Raw genomic sequence first — 24,607 nt, 5'->3', positions numbered from 1 at the left:
GATAGTGACCTTCCTCGGGTTTATATTATTGTGTACTCCTTTAGGTGCAGTTAGCTCACGCTTCTTGTATGTTTTTTATTATGGTACAGAGAAAATATACCAATTTTTTTCATTGCTGAAAAATGTCTTGCTAAAATCACAGCATTCCATCATCTACCCGTTTGGCAAGGAAATCATTTCGGGATATTAAACCAATGCCCGTTCCTTTGATTATCTATTTTTAAGTCGGTTCTAAAATTTTGTTAAGATTACCATCTGGCTCAGACGGTAAAGAATCCGCCTGCAATGTGGGAGACCTGGGTTTGTTTCCTGGGTTGGGAAGATCCCCTGGAGAAGGGCATGGCAACCCATTCGCGTATTCTTGCTTGGAGAACCCCGTGGACAGAGGAGCCTGGTGGGCTACAGTCCATGGAGCCGCAAAGAGTAAGGCACGACTGAGCGACTAAGCACCTCGTTATCAGCCTGCACTTTGAGGGCGGTGATGGCTGGGGTGGGAAGACACACGAAGGGGGAAGAAATGAGAATACAGGGAAAACTCTGTAGTGCTGCAACACTAAATCTCGGGCTTCCCTACAGACAACTGATTTCTCCTCCGCCCTTTAGCTTAAAATGGACTGATACAACAAATCTGAAGCAGCACAACAGCTTCAGAGGTTTCCCTTGATTCGTATTTTTACTAAGCAAACGAATGCAGTCAAACGATCTGCTTCAAACGTAGGAAGAAACGAGAGATGGAAAAAGAAAATCATGAAACAACTCTAATGCCGCAGTGAAGCTGTGACAGGTCAACGCTATCCACTCAAGCCCAAGATGGCCGGGGAAGGACCGGAGCAGACTGCCCGCCCATGAGCAACTCTCCTCGCCCAGGGCCCATCCGCGGGGAAGTCAGGGCCTCACCACGCCCCCTGACGTCACTAATTACGCAATCCCGCGCATCCGCAAACGTGCCGCAGCGCGCCAGCTCCGCCCCCAGCCCCTCGCCCCGAAAAGCGGGGCGACCAGCGCCGCAAGTGAAGCATGCTGGGACCAGCTCTCAAGCCTCCCGGCAGCCCCTGCGACGGGCGCGGTACGTTAGGATCTGCCCAGCGGCGGCCGTTCTCCATAAGATGGCGGACCGGCGGCGGCAGCGCGCTTCGCAGGACACCGAGGACGAAGAATCTGGTGCCTCCGGCTCAGACAGCGGCGGTTCCCCGGCGCGGGGCGGCGGGAGCTGCAGCGGTAGCGCTGGAGGCGGCGGCAGCGGCTCTCTGCCTTCCCAGCGCGGAGGCCGAGCTGGGGCCCTTCATCTGCGGCGGGTGGAGAGCGGGGGCGCTAAGAGCGCTGAGGAGTCGGAGTGTGTGAGTGCGCGCGGGTGGGGCGGACCGGGGGCGGGGTGTAGGTGGTGATGGGAGGCTGGGAGTTGACGGTAGATGCTGAGGCGTAATCTGTTGGGGAACAGGAGAGCGATCCCGGTGCGGTTTGCATCCGGAGCTCCAAGGGAAGAGAAGGGATTGAGGATTTGTTGGGGGACAGGCGGAGCTGCTGCGGATGGAAAGCGGATATTTACTCAGAAATTGGGACTAGGGGTGAATAGACGGTACCTCCCTCAGATCCTGCCCGTTAAAAATATACCTTCCCTTGTTTCCCTTTTCAACCATTTTGTGTTCAGTCTTCGTTTCTCCACCCCCTGGAAATCATAGAACTAACCCGTGTCTTCTTTCCTTTAGGAGAGTGAAGATGGCATCGAGGGCGATGGTGAGTAGCATCATGATGGAGATCTTTACCCCCAAACTCAGGTCACCTGTCTGCAGCAGTTGACACGCTCTCATACTGTTAAGGGTTTGGGGGAGGGTGCCACAAAGGGGCTCTTTGTAGTATAATGTTTAAGAGCCTGTGTTTTAGCTGTATGATCTTCGGAAAATCAAAGTCATTCTTTGAACCTGTTTTCCATCTGTATATGGGGACTATAATTTTATCTATCTCTTAGGTTGATGTCAGAATTAAATGAGAGTTTTAGCTTGACCCAAAACAAGCACTGGAAGATGTAATTATAAAATTTCTGTTGCATTTTTTATGTTTCTGTTTTCTTTCAGCTGTTCTCTCGGATTATGAAAGTGCAGAAGACTCAGAAGTGAGTGTGATAGATTCTTTTTCCTATGTTGTAGGTTGGAAAATGTGTTTTAAAAATTGTACCCACCTGTGGTTTGAAAGCACCTGACGTGTTTGTTACTCCGCTTGTGCATTCTTCATTTATGCTTCTGAAAAACTATTATAAAAAGTGTTGTTCAGTTATAGAGAGGGAAGCTTTGTATAAATCTCTTCAGGCCACATGTGTTACACTGTTAATAGCTGACCTTTCACCCTATCTAAAGAAAATAAGATTCTAAATAAGAGAATGAGAACATTCTTCGGCCCTTCACAGGATGTTTGACACTCCATTTTATGATGCCTAGGTGGTGAAACCAGCCAGTTGGGTATTTTTTGAGTATATCTGAAGACCTCAAAAGGGTAGAATTCTGAGTGGTTTGTGTCAGAAACATTTCTCAGTTTATGGATAAGGTTTTCTGTCTTTAGCAGAAAGTTTCCCTAAGCCAAATGTTTGTGAACTTAGTTTGCTTTGATTGGATAAACAACTAGAGATGTTATCAGAATGGCTACTTGTTTCCTAGAACTGTTGAATAGAGCTCTGATTTATACAGAAAGAATTGGATTGTGGATCAAAGGTTCATTCTGTAAATTTTGTAGAACTGTTACTACATATTAGATTTACCATTAAGCCCTGGAGATGCAAAAGTGTACACTATAACAAAGTTCCTATCTTTAGGAATCTTACAGCTTAGTAGGGAAGTCAGACAAACAGTGAGGAAATCATAGGACTTGGTGACAACTGCTGGGGGATAGGGTTAAGTAGGGTGTTAATGACTGGGTACTGATTCCATATTAGGCAGTCAGAGAAGAATAAATTGGAGTTAGCCAGGCAAATCATGTTCTAGGCAGAGGGAACAACAGCTGCAAAAGCCCAGAGATAGGAGGGAAGATTGACTCTCTGGAAACTTGAAAGTAGTTTAGTGTGGCTGGAACATTGTTGGGACAGGATGGATACCAGAAAAAAAGGCAAATTATAGAGTAGGGGTCAGATCATGCAGGGATTACTTCTTCTTTTTCTTTTTTAAATGCCTTCTCAGTGCCAGGAGCTGTGTTAGACGCTGGAATAAAAGATACATGGTTCTGCCCTCATGGAATTTACATTTCAGGTCAGAGAGGGAAAACATAGACAGTTAAGTAATTACAATAACCATTTGTTAAAATGCCATGGTATTGGAAGCATAGGGTGCTTTGGGAGCACATGGCAGGGGCAACTGAGTGTAGGGTGTTTGGAAGTATTTACAGGAGGGACTCTTAAAATAGAGACCTGAATGATGAGTAGGAGTTAGCTAGCTAGAATTTTCTTAGCAGAGGAAACAGTCCGAGAAGAACATCCAGAAGGGGTGGGATTGGAGGATAGTGAGTTGGAGGACATGGAAGATTTAGTATAACTGGAGGTAAGGATGAAATCTCAGTCCAAATCTTAAAGTACTTTATAAGCCTGGTTGAAAAAGTAGTTGGATTTTATTCGAAGGAAGTAAAGTATAACAGGGTTTTAAACAAGAGTATGATATGGAGTATGGATTAGACTTAAATTTTATGGGGCTTCCCTGGTGGTCTGCTGGTTAAGAATCTGCCTTGCAGTGTAGGGGTCATGGGTTCAGTCCCTGGCGGGGGAACAAAGATCCCACATGCCAAAGAATAACAGCCTGAGTGCCACAGCTAGAGAGTCTCTGCTCTACAACAAGAGACGCAGCAAAATAAATAAATATATTTTTTAAAAAAATTTTAAAGCAGTGTTTGTCAGATCCAAGGAACATCTACATGAAAGAAAATGCTATTGAAACAGACTCTTGCAGAAGGAGGGAAGACTCAGACGTTTATATGTTAACAAAATCCCAGGTTGATTCACAGTAATATTTTAGAATTATTATCTTTACCAGTTGTTTTGTGTGCAGTGGGGAGAGTTGATCTGAAGGGAGCGAGATTAGAGGCAGAAAAACTAGTTAAAAAAGCTACTGTGGAAGACGAGGAAAGCAGAAAGTGTGGATGGAGTGGAGTGGAGGCAGTGAAAATAGAATTTGGCAGCACTGGCAGTTATTTAGGCTATGAAAATGACAGAATGTGGTGATTGGTAAGATGACTTATTTTCTGTGAAGTCAGTGGTAAAGTTATCCACAAAGAATTAAAGGAAGATGAGAGGTTTTGGAGTGAGTAATGTTTGCAGTAGTCATTAAAGAATGGAAACATCGGAAAGACTGCCAGGCAATGTGGAGTATTCAGTGAAGTTTGGTGATTGTGACTTTATAGCAGTTTACCATTATGTGTATAAATGAGTTTGGATGTTACTCTAACAGCAAAGAAAGAAAGGCTATTGGAGGCTTAAATGGAGGATGATCTGAGGATGAGGCGAGACTGAAGACAGAGCTGTTTAAGAGGATAGTCCAAGGAGCGTGCTAGTGCCTTAAAGAAGGGACGATGGCAGTGGCACTGCAAGACATAGATTTAAGACATATTTAGGTATTATTAATAACAGAATTTCTTGATTGATTGAATGTGGAGCCTGAATTAAAGAGGAGTCGGAGAGAACTCGGCTAAAACTCCAAAGACAGCTGTTTTGGTTCCTGTAAGCTTTAGATGCCCAGCGGTGTTTGACCTCTCCTGATGGGAAGAGGTTGATCCAGGTGAGGGCTGGGACCTGGCCAGAGATGCCTGTGATAGAGCCAGAAAGTTTACTGACAAGGACAGTGACAGCGTGGGGACTGGGATGGGGGAACTTGGCGATCTGGGTTTCTCTAGCTTCATTCCAAAGCCCTAGAATAATGCTGAGTGTTTTGACTCTTGCTCGTGAGTGTCCTCTGTAGTTTTGTCCCAAGACTCACCTCTGTCTCAAATGACCTGTCTGCAGTCCAACCTTCAGACTTTAATATCCATTTCCTTCAGCTCTGAGCAGAATGTAAGCTCCTGGAGGGCTGAGACTGTCTTTGTCACTGTTCTATCCTGGGAGCTTAGAATATCTGTAATAGGCCCTCAATAAACTTTTCTTGGATTAGTAAATGAAATAGAACTGCAAGGACTTTTCTTCTAAATACACTTTATTTTGGAATAATTCTGCATTTACAAAAAAAATCACAAAGAGAATACAGATATCCCATAGGCTTTTCACCCAGTTCTTCTAATGTTAACATCTAGAATGACTTATTTAAATTAATTTTGTTCTTTTGACACACATTCCTGTGTTAACACCACAATTCTACTTTACCCTTTACTTTACATTTGAGCAATTATCATTTGGAGAAACCTTTTTTCATAAGTATCATAATACAATTTCATTATGTGTGAGATACAGCTCCTGTTGTAAAAACTAGTAATTATAAGGGAAAAAAAAGTGTTGTTACCTAAGAAAAAAGACTGTGCTAATAATGTTGAAGTTCAATACATTTGTAATATCAAAAAAAGAAAAAGGAGTCCAAGTAATGCTCAGCTTGGAGAATGGTGTTGGTCGCTAAGAAAGGGACCACAGGAGGAAGAGATTCCAGGAAGGACAGTGTTGGGTTAAGTTTTGGATGTTTTGAAATTGAGGAACATGTGCGGCTTTGATGTGGCAATATCTGGTATGTATTGCCTAAAATTTAAGAGAGGAGTGTAGTTCTGTGTCAAATAGGATAGTCACCAGCCAAATGTGTCTATTTGAGTTAATAAAAAAGTTCAGCTCCTCATGTGCATAGGTAAAAACATTTCCCTCATTCCAGCGAGTTTTATTGGACAGCACTGATCTAGATTAAAGAATTTGACTTGATATCTTGCCTTACATAGTTATCTGTTACTTGATTGCGTTTCTTCTTAGTTACTAACTGCTTATACCTAGATGCTATGCTTAGTTTTGCCTGTTTCTTAAATTTTGATCTGTCTCTTAGTCTGACAGGTTAGTTTTTCATCCTTTTTTTTTATAGTGTATCTGTTAAAAAGATTTTGATGGTCACTCACTCATAGTACAACTCACCATGCTGTCTCTGTCCTTTGTATTTCTTGCAAATTGTCTTTCCATGGTAGCCATGGAAAAGAGCAGTATGACCCAAAGCTTTAATCTTGAGCAGAACTGGCGGATCACCTAATTTTCTTTCCCTTATAAGTCACTTGCTATTTTTGTCTGGATATTCCCAGTATATTTTCCTTTGAGGTCCAATAGTTATATTAAAATTTGTCTTGGAGTTGGTCATTCTGGATCAATATTCATAGGTATGAGATGTGCTGTACAGTATGTCATGGAACTCCCATCCAAATACTCTTTTCCTGTCTTCAGTGTTTGACCCTTTCGCTTTAATCCTTTGTAGTATCTCTATTTTCTTTTGATTATTGTGTTTATTCACTCTTGTTTGTGTTCCTTCTAGTTCTAGACTTTGTATTTTAATTGATTTTTTAAATTTCTAGTATCTTCTTGAGTTCATTTCTGGATTTTTAAAATTCTGATTGATCTTTCATGCTTTATATAGTATTTTTAATGTGTTTTTTTGCTCATTTTGAAATAGAAGTTGCAATTGTGGTATGATATGCATATGTCTTTTTGGCATGCTTTCGTTGTAGGAGTGCTATTCTACTTATTTTTTTTTTCTTTTAGTAAGTTTCTGTGGGATTTGACCTCTGTATTTTTCTTTTATTGATTTTTATTTAGTTTTCCTGATCTTTTCAAGGGAAGTATGGCTCAAAGTAGCTTTTTCTAACTTCATAGAACTCCCTCCTCAGTTGTTTTCCCATAGTGTTAAAACACACACACATACGTATATATATATATGGCTTTCTGAGATTCCCTGGTTTTGTTCCCTTCTCTCATTTGCTTTGGACCTTCTTCCTTCCTTCATTCCTTTTGTCCCTCTTCTGCTGAACTGATTTTCAACAATTTTATCTTCAGTGTGGTACTCTATCCTAGAGGGAACCCCTGGCAGCCGGGTTGATTTTAAGATTTCACAAGGCTTGGACTGCTCTAGCCCTTTCAAACCTTCTTACCGCAAGATCCTTAAACTCACATTCTATTAGAGACAGCAAAACCCCTTCTGGTTTCAATTATTGTTTACAGTTTTACTTTCTGTTGACTACCTGTTGACTAGATCAAGGTTCTCCTGTTTTCAGGTCCATTTACTGCTCTCTGCTTTTTCCAGCCCTGATACCAGTCTGATGCAGGTCTTGTGGCAGTTGTTGCTTTGCTCATGTGCTTGTATTTTGGGGGGTAGGGGATACCTTGTAACCTAGTTTTGTTGTAAATATTGTCCAGAGGGTTTTGATTTTGCTGTCAGAAGCCCCCATTTGACCATTTGATGTGGAGATTTAAAGAGATCAAAAACTATGCTGCTGCCATTTTTTCCAGAATCCTCTGAGGAAACATTTTTAAAGAAATTAGACTGTGAAGGGGAGGCTAGAGAGATGGTAGCTGGAAAGAAGGCTCTAAAGTCAAGAGAAGGTTTGGTGTTATTTTTTGAGTTGGAGAATCAAGTGTGCCTAAAGGTTGAACAAATGATTAAAAAGTGAAAGAAAAGGGAGAGGGTAGGTAATAAGTGTGTGATGTCCTTGATTGAGTATATGAGAAGAAATAGGAACCAGATGAGAAAAACATCTTCCACTGTAATTATAGAGAGGTGGGAAGGAAAGGGGTGTGGGAAGGAAGCTGGTGTTCTCTTTGTTTTGTTTTCCTTGTGAAATATAATAGAAGGAAAAACATAAAAGAATGGTTGTTGATGGAGGGACAGTATAGGAATTTTGAGATAAAGGAAGTTTGAATAGTTGAGGTTAGAGGTGGCACTGATATGTAAAGTTGTATGATTTTTTTTTTTTTAATTCCCCCTAGTGACGATCAGTAGTCTAGTTGTAAGCTTAGAAAAAGCAGTTTAGTTGATCCAGTCCTGAGTTCATGGGAATAGGGGATTTGAGGGAGTTACCAATAGTGCTCAAATGATTGGGTCGCAAAGTCTAGAGAGAGAAGAAAGTGAATGTGGGAAAGGACTGATAGGTAGAGAAAAGGTGGAAATGTCAGTGGAGTGGACGTCTTAAGAAATGAGTGATGGGAGGGTAAAGGAATACCTGGGGATGGACAGGAATATCAGGCAGGATTTGGGGAAAAAACAGCTTTATTGAGATACAATTTATGTGCCATTAAACTTACTGGTTTAAAATGTCCAGTTCTGTAGTTTTTAGTATATACGAGTATGTGCAACCATTACCATAGTCAGTTTCAAAACATTTTCATTACTTCAAAAAGAAATTTTGTACCCTAAACTGTCACTCACCCCCCACAGCTCCTCCATTCTCATTCCCTCCAGCCCTATGCAACCACATACTTCCTTTCTGTATCTAGAGATTTCCTTATTCTGGCCTTGTTTATAAACATAATCACATATGATATGATGGCTTCTTTCACTTAGCATATTATTTCCGAAGTTTTCACCCAAGTTGTAGCATGTATCAGTACTTCATTCCTTTTTATGGCTGAATAATATTCCATTGTGGGATTTCCCTGGCTCAGACAGTAAAGAATCCACCTGGAGATTCTGGAGAATCCCATGGACAAAGAAACCTGGAGGGCTGCCAGGGGGTCCATGAGGTCACAGAGTCAGACATGACTGAGTGACTTAAGCACACAATATTCCATCGTATGGGTATACTATATTTTATTTATCCATTCATCCACTGATGGATACTTGGGTTTCTATTTTTTTAGGAATAATACTCCTAAAAATATCCATGTTCAGGTTTTTGTGTGGATATGTGTTTTCATTTCTCTTGGGTATGTACCTAGGAATGGAGTTGCTAAGTCATATGGTAACTGTTCAGTTGTTTGAGGAATTGTCAGACTGTTTTCCAAAGCAGCTGCACCATTTTACATTCTCAGCAGCAATGTGTGGGGATTACAGTTTCTCCACATACTCAATGGCACTTATTATTGTCTTGATATGTATTTACCTGAGGAGTAATGATGTTGAGCATTTTGTCGTGTGCTTATTGGCCATTTGTGTATCTATCTTCCTAGGAGAAGTGGCTATTCAGATACCTTGTCCATTTTTAAACTTTTTATTTATTTATTTTTGGCTGTGCTGGGTCTTCGTTGTTGCCGTCTTCCTCTTGTTGCAGCAAGCAGGGGCTGCTCTCCAATTGCCAAATCCATGCCAAATCCATTGAGAGTTTTCTAGCTTTAGCTCTTAGTTTTAGGTCTTTGATCCATTTTGAGTTAATCTTTGTATGAGGAGTGAGGTAAGAATGTAACTTCATTCTTTTTTATGTGGCAGTGCTGATGAAAACCTGGGGTATTTAAATTTAAGATTTTTAAAAGTAGATCAGATTTACTTAAAATGTATAGCAGTTCCAGGTAAGACTGGTCTGACTTGTGTACATGAAAGTGGATGACTGAAGTAGAGATGCAAAGTGTGAGCTTATTTCCATGGTGTTCAGATCAGTGACAGGGTAGACCCAGGCAAAGACAGAAGTGGAGGTTTGCCCGTTGATCTTACAGAGTGTCCGTGTGAAACCTTTCGTAAGTTGAAATGACTTAAAGAAGCAATTACCTTAGGACGCTTCTCGCCAAGTGATGCAAAAAATAAATTGAGGTAAAGCACCGATGCTCACACAGTTCAAAGCTGTGGCAGCTTGATTCTAAGAGGTTGCATGTAGTTCCCAGAGCAGGAGCTTGGTGGTTCCACTCCTTCGGCTTAGGGTGTAGAGATGCTTGTATGACAACTCACTGCAAAGCAAACATGAGTGCAGTTTTCACTTTTGCCTTTTTTTTTTTTTTTTTAATCTTTTTCAAATTTCTTTCAGTTTGTGAAAAGAAATACTACTATAGGTCTTTTATCAAAGGAAAAAAAGCAAAATGGTATAATCTGAACTTTTGAGAAGCAAGATATAGCTAGATAATAGAAGCCTCAGAGAAGCAGGAATTTAAAATGAGGTGGAGTTGGGATTAGTAGATGGAAACTGGTGTATATAGAATGGATAAGCAACAAAGTCCTACTGTATAGCATAAGGAACTATATTCAATATCCTGTGATAAACTATAATGGAAAAGAATATGAAAAAGAATGTATAGGGACTTCTCTGATCCAGTGGTTAAGCCTTTGTGCCTGTAATGCAGGGAGTGCAGTTTCGATCCCTGGTTGGGGAACTAAGATCCCATACGCCATGTGGCGAGGCCAAAAAAAAAAGTGTGTGAATGTATACACACACACACACAAACACACCCCCCCCACATACATATATATATATATATATATATATAACTATATATAGTTATATTCCATGTATATACCATATATATATAACTATGCCACTTTGCTATACAGCAATAATTAACATTATTTTGATTCAACTATACTTCAATAAAAGATAAAAGGCGACAGAGATCTGGAAGAGACATTGAGAATGAGAAAGATAGACTCCCCTTTTACTCTGAAATATGTGGGGAATGGAAAAATGAGCTAAAACATCTGCATGAGAATTCTTCCAGGGAAGCAGTTGCTTAAGTGGAGGGCTAGGCTTTAGAGTTGGGAAGGTGTTCGCTGAATGGGAAAGTCAGCAGTAGGGAAAATGGTTTTGATGGCAGCCCGTAGGCAAAGATGGTAAAGAATCTGCCTGCAGTTCAATCTCTCACTTGGGAAGATCCCCTGAAGAAGGGCATGGCAGCCCGCTCCGGTATTCTTGCCTGGAGAATTCCATGGACAGAGGAGCCTGGCAGTCCATTGGGTGGCAAAGAGCTGGAAATGACTGAGTCACTAACACTTCCACTTTTGTAGCCAAAGAAGCTTGGCTCTAGGGTAGCACCTTGGCTTCAGTTGCACCAGATTTTGACACTAATTTGGAGTCTTCCCAGCACTATGCTATTTGTATCTTCTGTCCAGCCCTGGAAACAAAATTAGTTTCTCCTTTGGAATAAAAGAGTTGCTTCATTTGACATTCCACCACAGACTAAGAACAGATAGAGCATGAAACAAAGTTCTCTCATTAATCATGCTGATACTATTTTAAGATGTTTGAATTCAGTCAATGTGTGTTTGTTGCAGGGGGCAGGTTTGGGGTTGAAGGGGGGAGAAGTAGTGAATTAAGGTCACATACACACCAAGCAAGAGTCTTGCAGCAACACACCTGCAAGGAATCTAGGACCAAGGAAAGAACTGAATGATTACCACCCACCCATTCCCAACTCAAGAGGAGAGAAAATTTCTTGTGATTGAGGGAAAATGGGAAGAATGTAGGGTACTTGGTTGTTAAAAAGCTGTAAATAAAGGCTTGGTTCTCATAGTGTGGGTGTGATCTATGAGCTTCATAACAGTATCATCTTTCTGGGAATCCTAACTCAAAATACTCAAGAGGCCGAAATACATATGCTGGACAGGGAATAAAGGGGAAGGGTAATGAATTGGCTTATCTGGGCCAGTCCGGCAGTCTAGGTCCTGTTTGAAAAAAGGTCAGAAACTTAGAGCTTGAGAGCTTCTTGTTTCATCAGGAATCTCAGGGAGTATTTTTGATGAGATTCCTAGGGCATCCTGGGCCTGGAGTTAGTCTGTTACAGATCGAGTGTCAGATCCAGTAGAAGAATAAGAGAATAGTGTACCTATCTGCCAGGGGGCAGAGGTGTTTTGGCACCCTGACTTGTTAGCCCAGCAGTCGGGACTAGACCACCTTCCTTTGAACCCATTTCTTTGCATCCTTCTAGGTTTCTAGACCTACCTCCTTAGTTTTTAGCTCTGCCTCCCTAGGTCCAAATCTTGGAAGGACCAGAATATGAGAGAGTAACTTTTAGTCTGAAGCCAGCCCCATTAGCATGAATCTTAGCTGCTTTTTTTCCCTACCTGAAACAAACCAGACCTCTCTTGCCTAACCCTTTCTAGTTGCCCCTATTTAAAGGATGGCCTCAGGACCCTTCTTTGTATGGATAGATTTTCTACGTCACAAGCAGGATTATTCAGTTTTTTAAAAAATTGAAGTGTAATTGATTGGATTATTCAGTCTTGCTGTGCCAAGAGAAGGAAAGGGAAGAAAGTACTTGGGCATTAATTTTTTTTTTTTCATTTTTAAGATGCAGTGGTTATACAAGTTCTAAAGTTTTACAAGTCAAAATTTTATAATTATATCATTCTAGACAGAGTTATTGGCTAAGGAGCTCTCATGTTGCAGAAAATTTAGTATTCATATCATAGACAAAAAATGTAAGCCACTATTTCCCAACTTGAGAGTAATAATGCCTTGGGAAATTATGGAGTTATGATAAGGGTTTGCAAATTCACTAACTCTGTTTTCATTATCTATAGACCAAATCAACATCTCCTATCTTTACGTACTACTATTTTTTAATATATATAAATTAATAAAAATATATTAATGTATTTTAAAGTATTATTGAACATATAGCAGTTGTTTGTCATTATGTGTTTTCTCAGTCCGTGGATACTATACTGTGCTATTTCTCATGGGATTCCATGAAAATTTTAGGTCCTAAAAAGGGATTCATGTAATCTAAAAGGTTGGGAATCTCTGCTGTAAGACTTTTTGAGATGAGAGAATTAACAGCTTGAGTTAGAGTGTAGTTATTAGGCACTGCATGTTTAAGAGACAATTTATTGAGAGAGAAATTATCAACAAAGAAAGCTCCTTCTGTATGCTTTAGACACCTAAAAGCCTCTGATCCATAGGCTCTGAGCTTCTTCCCCAGAGGCTGCAGCTGTTTGTTTTGTTGGTTTCTTTTCCTTTCAGTTTTATTGAGGTAAAATTGTACTTTATAAGTTTAAGGTGTAACAACAGCATAATCGTTTGACTTATATCCTGAAATGATTATCACAATAAGCTTAGTGAAAGAGGCTATTGCTTCTGACAGTTCTATGCATTTCTTACTGGAAAACTTAACAGAGATCTATATAAGCTTTTTATGTGTGCGTATATATATTGGACAAAAGGATATTGTTGTTTAGTTGCTAAGTTGTTTCCAGCTCTTTTGTGACCCCATGGACTGTAGCCCACCTTCATCCATGGGATTTCCCAGGCAAGAATACTGGAGTGGGTTGCCATTTCCTTCTCTAGGGAATCTTCCTGTCCCAGGGATTAAACCCACGTTTTTTGTGTTGGCAGATTCTTTATCACTGAGCCACCTAGGAAGCCGTGTATGTATATACACACACATATATGTATGTATGTGTGTTTTGACTGAGCCATGGAGCTTGTGGATGGATCTTCGTTCCTCTAACAGGAGTTGAACCTGGGCCCTCGGTAGTGAAGGCGTGGAGTCCTAACCACTGGACTGCTGGGGAATTGCCTGTATAGGTTTTTTTAATGTGCTTTTAATTTTTTTTTTTAACAATGCTTCTGTTCAGTAGAAATTTTAGTAAAAATATTGAAGTGTTTGCTTTTAATTCTTGCATTATAGTAAAATTTGTTAGAAAATGTTTTCCTAAAGAATGGAAAATTTTAAAATGCGCTATTTAGATCTTATCTCCATAGCTAACAGGGAAACTTAAAAGGGAAATTATTTATTTATTTGTACCAGGTCTTAGTTGCGGCATGTGGGATCTTTAGTTGGGCATGCAAACTCTTTAATTGCCAATATGTGGGATCTAGTTCCCTGACCCAGGGGTTGAACCTGGGATCCCTGCATTGGGAGCACAGAGTCTTACCCATGGGACCACCAAGGAAGTAACCAGGAAACGTTTTTCAGGGTGATGATGGGGAGTACAGTGAAGAGGAAAACTCCAAAGTGGAGCTGAAATCAGAAGCCAATGATGCTGCTAATTCTTCAGCAAAAGATGAGAAGGGAGAAGAAAAGCCTGACACCAAAGGCACTGTGACTGGAGAGAGGCAAAGTGGGGATGGACAGGTTAGTACCCACCAAAGGCCTCCATTTCCATTCGAGTTCTGGAATAGGGACTCTTAAGCTTGGAGTGAGTAAAGAGCTCTTTATCTGTTCGACAGGAAAGCACAGAGCCTGTGGAGAAAAAAGTCGGTAAAAAGGGCCCTAAGCATTTGGATGATGATGAAGATCGGAAGAACCCAGCATACATACCCCGGAAAGGGCTCTTTTTTGAGCATGATCTTCGAGGGCAGACTCAGGAGGAAGAAGTCAGGTAACAGCCCCTTGCTACTGCTCTGTAGTATGTTAGTATTATATGTATTCCATGCTAACTGTATGCCAGGCACTTTACTAAGTGCTTTACCTGTATTATCTTATTAACTGTTCACAACATTTTAAGGTAAGTATTATGATTATCTCCTTTGTACAAATGAGGAAAGTAAGACTTAGAATATTTAGTAACTCTTGGTGGAGGACCTGGGATCCAGACCTATATGTCCACTGCCTTCCTTAATCTGAGGCTCATGGCCTCTAAATACTCGCATAGGTGGCCTTACAGGAGAGAGATGTTTCCAGAGTGGCAAGTAGTTTGAAATAAAGTCTTATTTTTATTCCTGTTTCATTCACGCCCAGCAGGCCCTGAGGTGCTGTGATTCACCCTTTTGGAAGGCCTGTTTTGTATAACCTGTCTGGGAAGATGGAGAGATTACCATAGTTCCTAATGTTTCTCGCCCAACCCTGTTTATTTCATGAACTTCTTTACTTGGCAGTCTGCCAACTTAAGACACTTTTCCCTGTTTCCAACCAGACCCAAGGGACGTCAGCGAAAACTGTGGAAGGATGAGGGTCGCTGGGAGCATGACAAGTTTCGGGAAGATGAACAGGCTCCAAAGTCCCGACAGGAGCTCATTGCTCTTTATGGCTATGACATCCGCTCAGCTCACAATCCTGATGATATCAAACCCCGAAGAATCCGGAAACCTAGGTGAGGACATTTTGGAGCCTATATTGATATTTGCAAGAAAAAAAAAAAATCTCTGCTTTTTAAAATGCCATTCCGCCCCGTAATTGAATGGATGAGGAATCTGGGAAGTCTTCCTGACCCACGGTTTATATCTCTAGTGGCCCCTTTTGTTACTTTTCTGTTCCCTTTGTTCAGGTTTGGGAGTCCTCCACAAAGAGATCCAAACTGGATTGGTGAGCGGCCAAGTAAGTCTCATCGCCACCAGGGTCCTGGGGGCACCCTACCACCCAGGACATTTATCAACAGGAATGCTGCAGGTACTGGCCGCATGTCAGCTCCCAGGAATTACTCTCGATCTGGAGGCTTCAAGGAAGGTCGTACTGGTTTTAGGCCTGTGGAAGCTGGTGGACAGCATGCTGGCCGGTCTGGTGAGACTGTTAAACATGAGACTAGTTACCGGTCACGGCACTTGGAGCAGACTCCTGTAAGGGATCCATCTCCAGAAGCAGATGCTCAAGTGCTTGGCAGTCCTGAGAAGGAAGAGGTAGCCCCCGAGATACCAAATCCTGCTCCTGATACTGCACCACCAGCTCCTGACAGGCCTGTTGAAAAGAAATCCTATTCCCGGGCAAGAAGAACCAGAATCAAAGCTGGAGATGCAGGCAAGGTTGCAGAGGAGGTGCCCCCTCCACCCGAAGGGCTGACCCCAGCACCTCCAGTCCCAGAAGCTACACCTCCTACGCCTGCTAAGACTGGAAACTGGGAGGCTCCAGTGGATTCTACTACAGGGGGTCTTGAACAAGATGTGGCACAACTTAATATAACAGAACAGAATTGGAGTCCAGGGCAGCCTTCCTTCCTGCAATCACGGGAGCTTCGGGGTAGGTACCTAGAGTTAATGACTAGCTTTTATGCCTTTGCGCCATTGGACTTAGGGACATGGAACTAATGCCTCTCAGAGATGTGGTATCTGAAAATATCTTCATTTTCATTAACTGCAAGAAACGAATGGATCCATAGGCATATTCATCCAAAGAGCTCAGAGCAGCTTTACTGTTACATAAGACTAGCCCACTACTTTGCTTACTGTTTACTATTAACTGATCAGTCACCACCATTGAGCTCCTGAGTGCAGAATCCTTTATCACTCTGTAGAAAAAGTGGAAGAAGGCAATGTTCTTTATTATTTGAGCTAATGGTTAAATGTTTCAAGGCAGAAACTGCATTTGAATTTGGATGAGCATCTCCTAATCTCTTTGAAAGGAAAGCCTCTCTAATTTCCTTAGTCTTCTAAAGCCATGCTGCCCAGTAGAACTTTCTGTAATGATGGTGCTTTTGAATACTTGTGACCAGAGTGACTGAAAAACTGAACTTTTCATTTTTAATTAATTGAAATTTAAGTAACCATGTGTGGCTAGTGGATATCATGTTGGGACAGCATAGTGCTCATGACTAGGAACTACCTACCACCCCTCTGACCCATCCTTTTTGTTTTCTTCCTCCAGTCAGATAGATCAGAGGACCTTTTCCATTGTTTCTGAAATCTAATTCAAACTTAGATTGGAAAGCCTCACTTGGACTGGCAGTTTTAGCATCCTTCTCTGGTGTGCATAATTTTGGAATACCAAAAACTAGGGTAGCCTAAACTGGACCTGGAGTTGATCTTTGAATAGAGAAGTACACTCTCTCTTACCAGTGTCTTATTACTATTGGGAGACAGTCTCTAGAACATTGCTTTTTTTGTCCTGAGTCATCTTCAACCAGAGGAGAATCTCTTCCCATACTTTTAGCCTAGACCTCTGTGGCCAGAAATAATCAGAGGTAGATTTAGAACATCCTCCTCTGCCTAGTTGTTGCTCAGAAACATTAGGGTTGAGATTTTCCAATATGTTTGATAATGTAATATGCTAGTTATAACCTCCCAGGGATTCTGTATGGTAAATATTTGATGGGAAAATTTTGAACTTGCATTTTCTGAATTGCATTACTGAAGTAATTTTTTTTTCATGTTCAAAGGCTTTACTGCTATATTAAGGTGGCAGGCAGTGGGGGCAAATTTCCAAATGCTGGTGTTGACAGGAAGCAGAGATAGTTTAAAAGGAATTTTGTTAGTTTAAAAGATGAGAGCCATTCCCCATGTTGGATTCTTCACCCTGTCATTTTCCTGATGTATCTTTACTTCTGTTCACATGTATCTGCTCTGCATCAGTGACTTTTTGGTGCTTTACAGGTTTGCCCAACCACATACACATGGGAGCAGGACCTCCACCTCAGTTCAACCGGATGGAAGAAATGGTACAGAGGAGAGGGGCGCATGTAGAGGGTTGCATGTCACAGTTTGGCCACTGTTTAAGCCAAGTCAGTTTTCCCATGTTTCCCTTTTAATTCGGGTCTCTGGAAATGTACGGTTTAGAGCTTAATGTTTTTCATCAGTTTTTCAATTCATTTTGTAAATTTTTTTTTTTGGCATGTACATACTGCTGTATTTATTTGGTTGCACTGAGTCTTCGTTGCTACAGTAGGTTTGCTCTAGTTGTAGAGAGTGGGGGCTACTCTCTACTTGCAGTGTACCGTCTTCTCATTGTGGTGGCTTCTCTTGTTTCGGAGCACAGACTCTAGGCACATGGGCTTCAGTAATTGTAGGACATGGGCTCAGTAGTTGCAACTTCCTGGCTCTAGGGCACACAGGCTTCAGTAATTGTAGTTCCCAGGCTCTAGAGCGTGAGGACTTCCGTGGTGGCACATGGGCTTAGTTGCTCCAAGGCATGTGAAATATTCCCAGTCTAGGGATCAAACCCATGTCCCCTATGTTAGCAAGCAGATTCTTATCAACTGTGCCATCAGAGAATTCCTGCAAATACTTCTTTAACACTGCCATGTACCCAGTAAATGTTGTGCAGTATCTACAGGACGTTAGGACTAAATAGGAGAGTCAGCCTTTTAGAAGTCTTCTTGCTCAGACCTCTTTCTTTCTTTCAGGGTGTCCAGGGTGGACGAGCCAAACGCTATTCATCACAACGGCAAAGACCTGTGTCAGAGCCCCCTGCCCCTCCTGTGCATATCAGTATCATGGAGGGACATTACTATGATCCACGTGAGTTTATTTTTATAGCTGGGATATCTTTCTTGGCAGGATGAAGTGAACTAAAAGACCAGCCTTCTGAACTTCCCTTGTGACCTCTCATGGTGGTTAACAAACATTCTCTGGTTGCAGTTTTCTTCATATGGAAAATTGAGAACATCTTTTCAGGGGTTTGAGGGACAAGGAAACTTGTCCATTTGATGGGAAGAGTGAGGGTTTATGAGAGTCCCAATGTGATATCTTACAGTGCAGTTCCAGGGACCAATCTATACCCATGGTGACAGCCCTGCCCCACTGCCTCCTCAGGGCATGATTGTACAGCCAGAAATGCACCTTCCCCACCCAGGTAAGCTTTGCACCTCTTGCTTGTATGCTTCCAGTATGTAAGGATGTGTGTTGGGGGCATCACAAACCCCAACCTTCTCGGCTCTATGCTGCTTGCTTATGAGGCTGGCCACTTTGGCTGCATGGGCAACAAACTCCTCTTGGGTCCATCCTGAGGACTTGAAATCTGAGTCTGTTTGTGCTGAGCAGTCCAGCCAGGCCATCCCATGGGAAAGGTGTTACCTTTTGTTTCAATTGTTGTTTCTTCTCCTTGTCCAGGTTTACATCCCCATCAGACACCGGCGCCTCTGCCCAATCCAGGCCTCTATCCCCCACCAGTATCCATGTCTCCAGGGCAGCCACCACCTCAGCAGTTGCTTGCTCCTACTTACTTTTCTGCTCCAGGCGTCATGAACTTTGGTAATCCCAGTTACCCTTATCCTCCAGGGGCATTGCCTCCCCCACCACCTCCTCATCTGTATCCTAACACACAGGTGAGATGGCTAATGAGATTTTCCTAAGTATACATCCTTTAAATCAGACAGGAATATAGGATGAGGAGAATACTCAAGGAATTCTAGAGAGCATCTCAGTGCCACTGATTTGCATGTGGTGGTAGGAGCTGGAAATGCTAGTTAGGTGATGCCTATCATATGTATATTCTCTTCCATTTTTTTTAATGGTGTTTTAGTATGTTCAAGTGTTTTAGTATGTCTTAGGTGGGCATGTCTGCAATTTATTTGACTGCATAGTAAACCCATATTCTATCTACCAGCCCTACCCTTCCATGTATTGTTTAACTCCCAACAGGTTAACACTATCTGGTATCTGGAGTGTTAACCACTGAGCTCAGTGTCTTCCGTTTGTCAGCTGATGGTAGGAATTAGAGAAAGCTGGGCAGTACTTTGAAGAAGTAGAAACTATATTATATATTGGGACATACTAAGGCAGAAAAAAATAATTATTTTAAAGGGGGGCAGCTTAGAAGTTCCCCTATACTCTTACAGATTCCCCTTATAAATTATAAAAAAATTCCCCTATACTCTTATTTTTGTGCCTGAATAATATTTCCTGTTTATCATAGTTTGGATGAATTAATTCCTTTTTCTTTTCCTTGCTTATTGGGCTCCCAGGCCCCATCACAGGTGTATGGAGGAGTGACCTACTATAACCCCGCCCAGCAGCAGGTGCAGCCAAAGCCCTCTCCACCCCGGAGGACTCCCCAGCCAGTCACCATCAAGCCCCCACCACCTGAGGTGTGAGAAGGAGCTCTCGATAAAGGATGTTAGGGCACATCTGACATCATTGGACTTTCCTTTTCTTCAGATTTCCCTCCTTTTCTTGTTGTGTTTCTATGGAAAATGGTCTTTTTTCTTTTTCCTTTTTTAAAAAATAATGACCTGATAACAAATTCCAACTTTATGATTTCAGGTTGTAAGCAGGGGTTCCAGCTAATAGGAATTTCTGAATATTTTAAATCTAACATCAGATAAAAGTAAGTGTAAAACTTACTGTGACTCAGAATGTTCTTAAAACTAATGTTCATGCTTACTTGCTCAACAATCACCTAATTAGTGCTCTAAGTTGTAATCATGGGATATCTCAGGGGGAGGCTTAGAGGAGTCCCAAAATTTGCCAGTTTCTTTGTTTTATGAATGCATTGAGTAGGGTTGAGTGGAAACCATTGTCAGTATGGCAGCATTTTATTTGGGAAGATGGAAAAACTGCAAGAGGGCTTTCTTTATTAAAGGAAAGGGGAAATCTGAATTTGAGGTGTTACAACAAAGCCAGTTCTAAAGGTTGTGGAGGAGGGACTTCCTGGTGGTCCAGTGGTTAAGACTTCGAGCTACCAGTGCAGAGGGTATGGGTCCGGTCCCTGGTTGGGAAACTAAGATCCCATATGCCATGCAGCACGGCCAAAAGATTTTTGAAAATAATAATAATAAGTAAATTTTAAAAACCACTCTTTAAAAAACAAAGGCTGTGGAGGACAGAAACCAGGAGGTTTTGTTGTGTTGTTTTAGGGATATTTCTTCAGTGTGCATTATTTAGAAATGTGGCTTTTTGAAAATAGCTTGTAAATGCCTGAAAGGTCCAGTAACATTTTGGTGGTTCTTCCCTTTTTCTCACTCCTGTCAGGACAGCAAAAGTGAAAACCTAGGAGAGAAGAGAAAACAACTGGCTGTCTGCTACCAGGAGAGCTTTAAAGATCCAGGGTGGCTCCTACCCTCAAGCAGCTGAATGAAGAGGACCCCTGCCTTCCTCTGAGGATAGGCTCTGTTGGATAAAAGGAGAAACAAGTGGACTTCCTCCCGTTTTCAGTTTGTGTTTGTGTCAACTGTGCTCAGAGGAGCAGAGATCCAGACAGCCCAGGCTTCTGAGTCTAGGAGCCCACGTCTTTTGCTCTTCTTCACTTTCTCCTGGGAAATTCGTGTCTTCTTCTCCCAGGGAAGCTTGGAAGCTCCTTCCTGTTTTGTTTTGTTTTCTAAGATGTTCATTTTTAAAGCCTGGCTTGTTATTCCTAAATTAATATTCTTTTAGTCCATCACCCTACCCCGTCTCCTGGCCCCCCTTTTCACTCTCTCTACCTTTAAATTAAACAAGTTCATTCTTTGGTTTGCTAGCTCCTCTGGGTTCCCTTTTGGCTTTTCCCTACATCCCAGATAATTGAGAACTTACCAGCCAGTCTGCCCCCACCAAGTCTACAAAGAGCTGACCTTTCATTTTTTTCTTGGCCTTTTTTATTGTGTACTTGGAGTTTGTTAAGTCTTCTAATACTGTGGAAGCATTGCTGTCTGCACAGAATGTCCCATTGTGGAGAAAATCTCAATGTAGTAGGAGCCCTTATTCTTGACTTGGGTTTTTAGAATTTTGAGCCTCCATCAGTCTCTACTCTGATAAGGCAGAGTGTCAACAGTGGGGAGAGATGGCAAACTAGATGCTTTAGTGAGAAAGGGAGGGCAGAGTGAGAGCCTTTGCACCTTAGGGGTGTGTATTCACACAGTCCTCAGGGCTCAGTCTTTGAGGTGAGTGGAGTTAGAGGGCTCTGCTCTTTTTTCCATCCTTTCTACCACACCCTTTTCCAGTTGCTATGGACCAATGCATCTCTAGAGGTAAATATTACCTAGCCGGCAATCGTCCTTGTCCATTGCAGTTACCCTTTCTTGTCTTTCCTGCTCTAAGTGTTTTAGGTATTACTACCTTATTTTCCCAAGGACAGTTTTATTCCTATCCTTGCAAACAGGATACCACACCTGGGCCTAAAAGCAGTCACTTTTCAGGGCAAGGGCTCCTCCCTCCTTTCCTCCCTATCTATGGCACTGAACCCCTCCGCTGCTGCCTCTGCAGAAAAGATTCCTGTTACTACGGCACTTGCGTCTGCCAGGGGTCACTTGGCCACTGTCCCTGACCTACAGAACCTGAGGAAGAAGGTGGCAGCTGTGTCTCTCCCCAAGTAATGTCACTAATTCTGTCCCTTCTCTTCAGCAGTTGGCTTAACCACTTTTGAGTCACAGGTGTGGGGTGGAGGGGAGAGAGGCACTCAAGCTGGAACCCCCAAGGAGGAAATAACTAAGAGATTCTTCCAAGGGTAGCGCATGGTTGTGCCTTTTGTAGGCTATTCCCTTTGCCTTAAACCCGAAGATGTCTCCTCAAGCCAGTGGGCCGCATGCCCAAATTCCCAGACCTTAAGACACTGTGACAGTTGTCTCTATTGGTCCACTGTGTTTTGTTGCAAGAATTTCTCCATGTGTATTGTTGTTGTTTGTAACTGTTTTAAAGAGCGCACATATGTGATTGGCATTGTGACTTGAAGATAATAAAATTTAGACATGTAAACTTAGCTCCTTTGCCAGTGTTTTGCATGAGTCTTGATTTGGGAGGGAAGGAAGAGGACTCCCTGACTCCATAGAGTCACAGTCATAACTCTGGCCAGCTCAGACTTGAGAAATGGAAGCCCAAAGAGGTGAGAAGCCCCTGTGGGGCCACAAGTGACTCCCCATCGATTAACTTTCTTAACCACATTGCTGCATAGACACCAAGAATATGCAGTCCCTTAGACTGGAAGTGCAGGGGCCAGAAAAACTGATACTGTGTACCCACATGAACATCTAGTATCCCTCATGCCTGCCTTTGTGTTTGGCAAGCAAGTTTCCCAGGGCAGTGCCCCGCATGTCAATATAACTGTACCAGGTCCTAGATAAGGGGGAGGTGCGGAGAAGTAGCTGTCCTCTTGAAATTTGCACAGGGACTGAAATATCAAGGACCACAGTCTAAGAGGCTCGTATCAGTCAGTGCAATTAAAGAAGAGGGGACACAACAGTATTCTTGCCTGAGAAGTGTTATGGACAGAGGAGTCTGGCGGGCTACAGTCCATGGCATTGCAGGGTCGGACACAACTTAGAACAACACCACACAATCCGGCAGATTGTGATTTAGGGAAATAGTTCTTGATGGAAATGTGGCATAAAATGGAGAGAGAAGTGACCTAGCAATATGGAATACAGAGTTTTGTAAGAAATTAAAATTTATGTATAGAATAATTAATAGCTGCATATATTCAAAGCCTGGCTAAAGGAAAAAAAGGAGAGATCGAAAGACCAGCTCTGGCTTATGCTGCCAGTTAGCTAGGCCACTGGGTAGCTAGCTTTGAGTTGACATTTCCTCCTCCAGATCCTGGGTGGTGTGGAAGTTTACTACAAAGGCTGTCCCTGGTATGGGGCAGCAATTGAATTCAATGTGGAGCTTGGCAGCATCTGTCCTTGAGTCCCACAAGTCTTTGTGGTACATCTTCAAATAACAGTTGGGACTCCCTCCTATGCCCCTTGCTGCTGCTGCTACAGCCAGAGAACCATTGACTCTTCTGACCCTCACCCCTGATTTCTCTTTGAATCATGTCAGTTAACTTCCCCTTCTCCTCTCCTGCAGAGTGATGGGTAACTATGGGCCTGATCTCTTGGGGTCATACAAAGAATGCCAGCCAGCCTTGGGGGTGGGTCGCTGGCAGGAGGAATAAGCGTGTTTAGATACTTCCCCCTCACCCCTGCCTCTTGATTCTCCAGTCCTGCAGTTAGATCCCTTTGCTCTCTCTGTTGCCCTGGTAACCAGCTCAGCAAAAAGAAACTCAAGCTCAGCAAAGCCCCCAGGTTCTCTGCCCTCCCAGCCTGCCCCTCAATGGGCAGAAAGAAGACAACTGTTAGGGGCAGACAGAACAGCCTAAGGTAGCCCTGCTCTATCCCCTTCCAGAAGTCCATGGACTGGGTGCTTAAAGTTTTTGGCCCCCTTCTCCTCACAGGTGTTAATCACACCACCCTCTCTCCCTCTGTTTCTTCCATCATAGAGTGTAGATGCCTTGACAACCATCCTCCCCACAAGGTCAGCACATGGGCCTTATGGGAGACTCAGAACATCAAAGGACTTAGAATCCCAAAGTTGTCTCCCAGCATCAGTAGCCCACTTAGGTTGGGTTGTCCCTCTAGGGCAGTGATTCTCAATCCTGGCTACACAAATCACTTGGGGATCCTTTAAAAAAAAAAATACCATAAACCATGGCCCTACCTCAGAGATCTGATTTAATTAATTTGAGGTGTGGCCAGGGCAACAGTATTTTTTAAAAGTTCCTTGGATTACAATGTGCAATTGGGGCAAGAACCACTGCTGTTCTAGGAGCACCATGACTTGATGCTGGTTTTCCTCTCTGATTCAAGGTCTTGAACTTAGTCTATGCCTGATATCCTTGAGTAGTTAGAGGGTGCTGGGGTCCTGTTCCCCAATTCCAATTTCCAGGAGTCTCTTTGACCCTTGTATTTGCAGCCCCCACATGCTCCACACTCCCCAATTCTTCCCCCTTCCTAAATGACAATCCCAAATCCTGCCCAGAGAGGATGTTACCAAGGCAACCAGCTTAATCTGGTAACTGTGGCATGTGCTGGGAGTGGAGCCCTCCTCTCTTCTTACTCAGTTCATAAAATGCCTGGGGAGCTCCAAGCCACTTCAGCCAGTTTCCCCTCTTGACCCCAGGGATATCAGGGTATCCAATGAAGAGAGTATCAGGAAACTGATACTCGGATCTCTATTCTAACTTCTCAGCCAAAATTGTGCTCTCTCCTTTTTTACTGTTCCTTTTTGCAAATCCACAAACAGATGGGTGTGAAAAGCTTTAATTCTGTGAACACATGCTCTTGTACACATCGGACCAGATAAGCACACACGGTGACACGTGTAGTACACACCCTGTTCAATTCTACCACCACTCCCAGGCATTCGCATTCCTGTCTCTGCCTGGCCCATGCACAGTAAACAGAGGTGGGGCATTGTCCAAGGAGCCTCAACCCATATGTTGCCTGGTGCCACTCCC

The 24,607-nt window shown here is 42.6% G+C and overlaps 1 protein-coding gene across 2 annotated transcripts; it reads left to right on the top strand.

The window, feature by feature from the left end:
• Nucleotides 1-1,080: 1,080 nt before the first annotated feature.
• On the top strand, nucleotides 1,081-22,093 carry CASC3 (CASC3 exon junction complex subunit). Of its 2 annotated transcripts, none has more exons than XM_081582139.1 (14): nucleotides 1,081-1,337; nucleotides 1,707-1,734; nucleotides 2,073-2,110; nucleotides 13,751-13,909; nucleotides 14,005-14,156; nucleotides 14,691-14,867; nucleotides 15,042-15,727; nucleotides 17,077-17,141; nucleotides 17,826-17,940; nucleotides 18,176-18,274; nucleotides 18,532-18,746; nucleotides 19,386-19,508; nucleotides 19,684-19,747; nucleotides 20,392-22,093. In XM_081582139.1, exons 1-13 carry the CDS (start codon nucleotides 1,107-1,109, stop codon nucleotides 19,705-19,707), a joined length of 2,112 nt encoding a protein of 703 aa, XP_081438265.1. In that variant the 5' UTR covers nucleotides 1,081-1,106; the 3' UTR covers nucleotides 19,708-19,747; nucleotides 20,392-22,093. The 2 variants fall into 2 exon arrangements, with proteins under 2 accessions (XP_081438265.1, XP_081438266.1); XM_081582140.1 differs by having other exon boundaries at nucleotides 19,684-19,751.
• Nucleotides 22,094-24,607: the final 2,514 nt, after the last annotated feature.

Source organism: Giraffa tippelskirchi, chromosome 3 (genome assembly GCF_054371585.1).
Source record: "Giraffa tippelskirchi isolate mGirTip1 chromosome 3, T2T-mGirTip1v1.2.pri, whole genome shotgun sequence".
NCBI classification, from domain to species: domain Eukaryota; kingdom Metazoa; phylum Chordata; class Mammalia; order Artiodactyla; family Giraffidae; genus Giraffa; species Giraffa tippelskirchi.
Note: the sequence above shows the minus strand (reverse complement) of the source record. Positions and strands in the feature narration are given on the sequence as shown.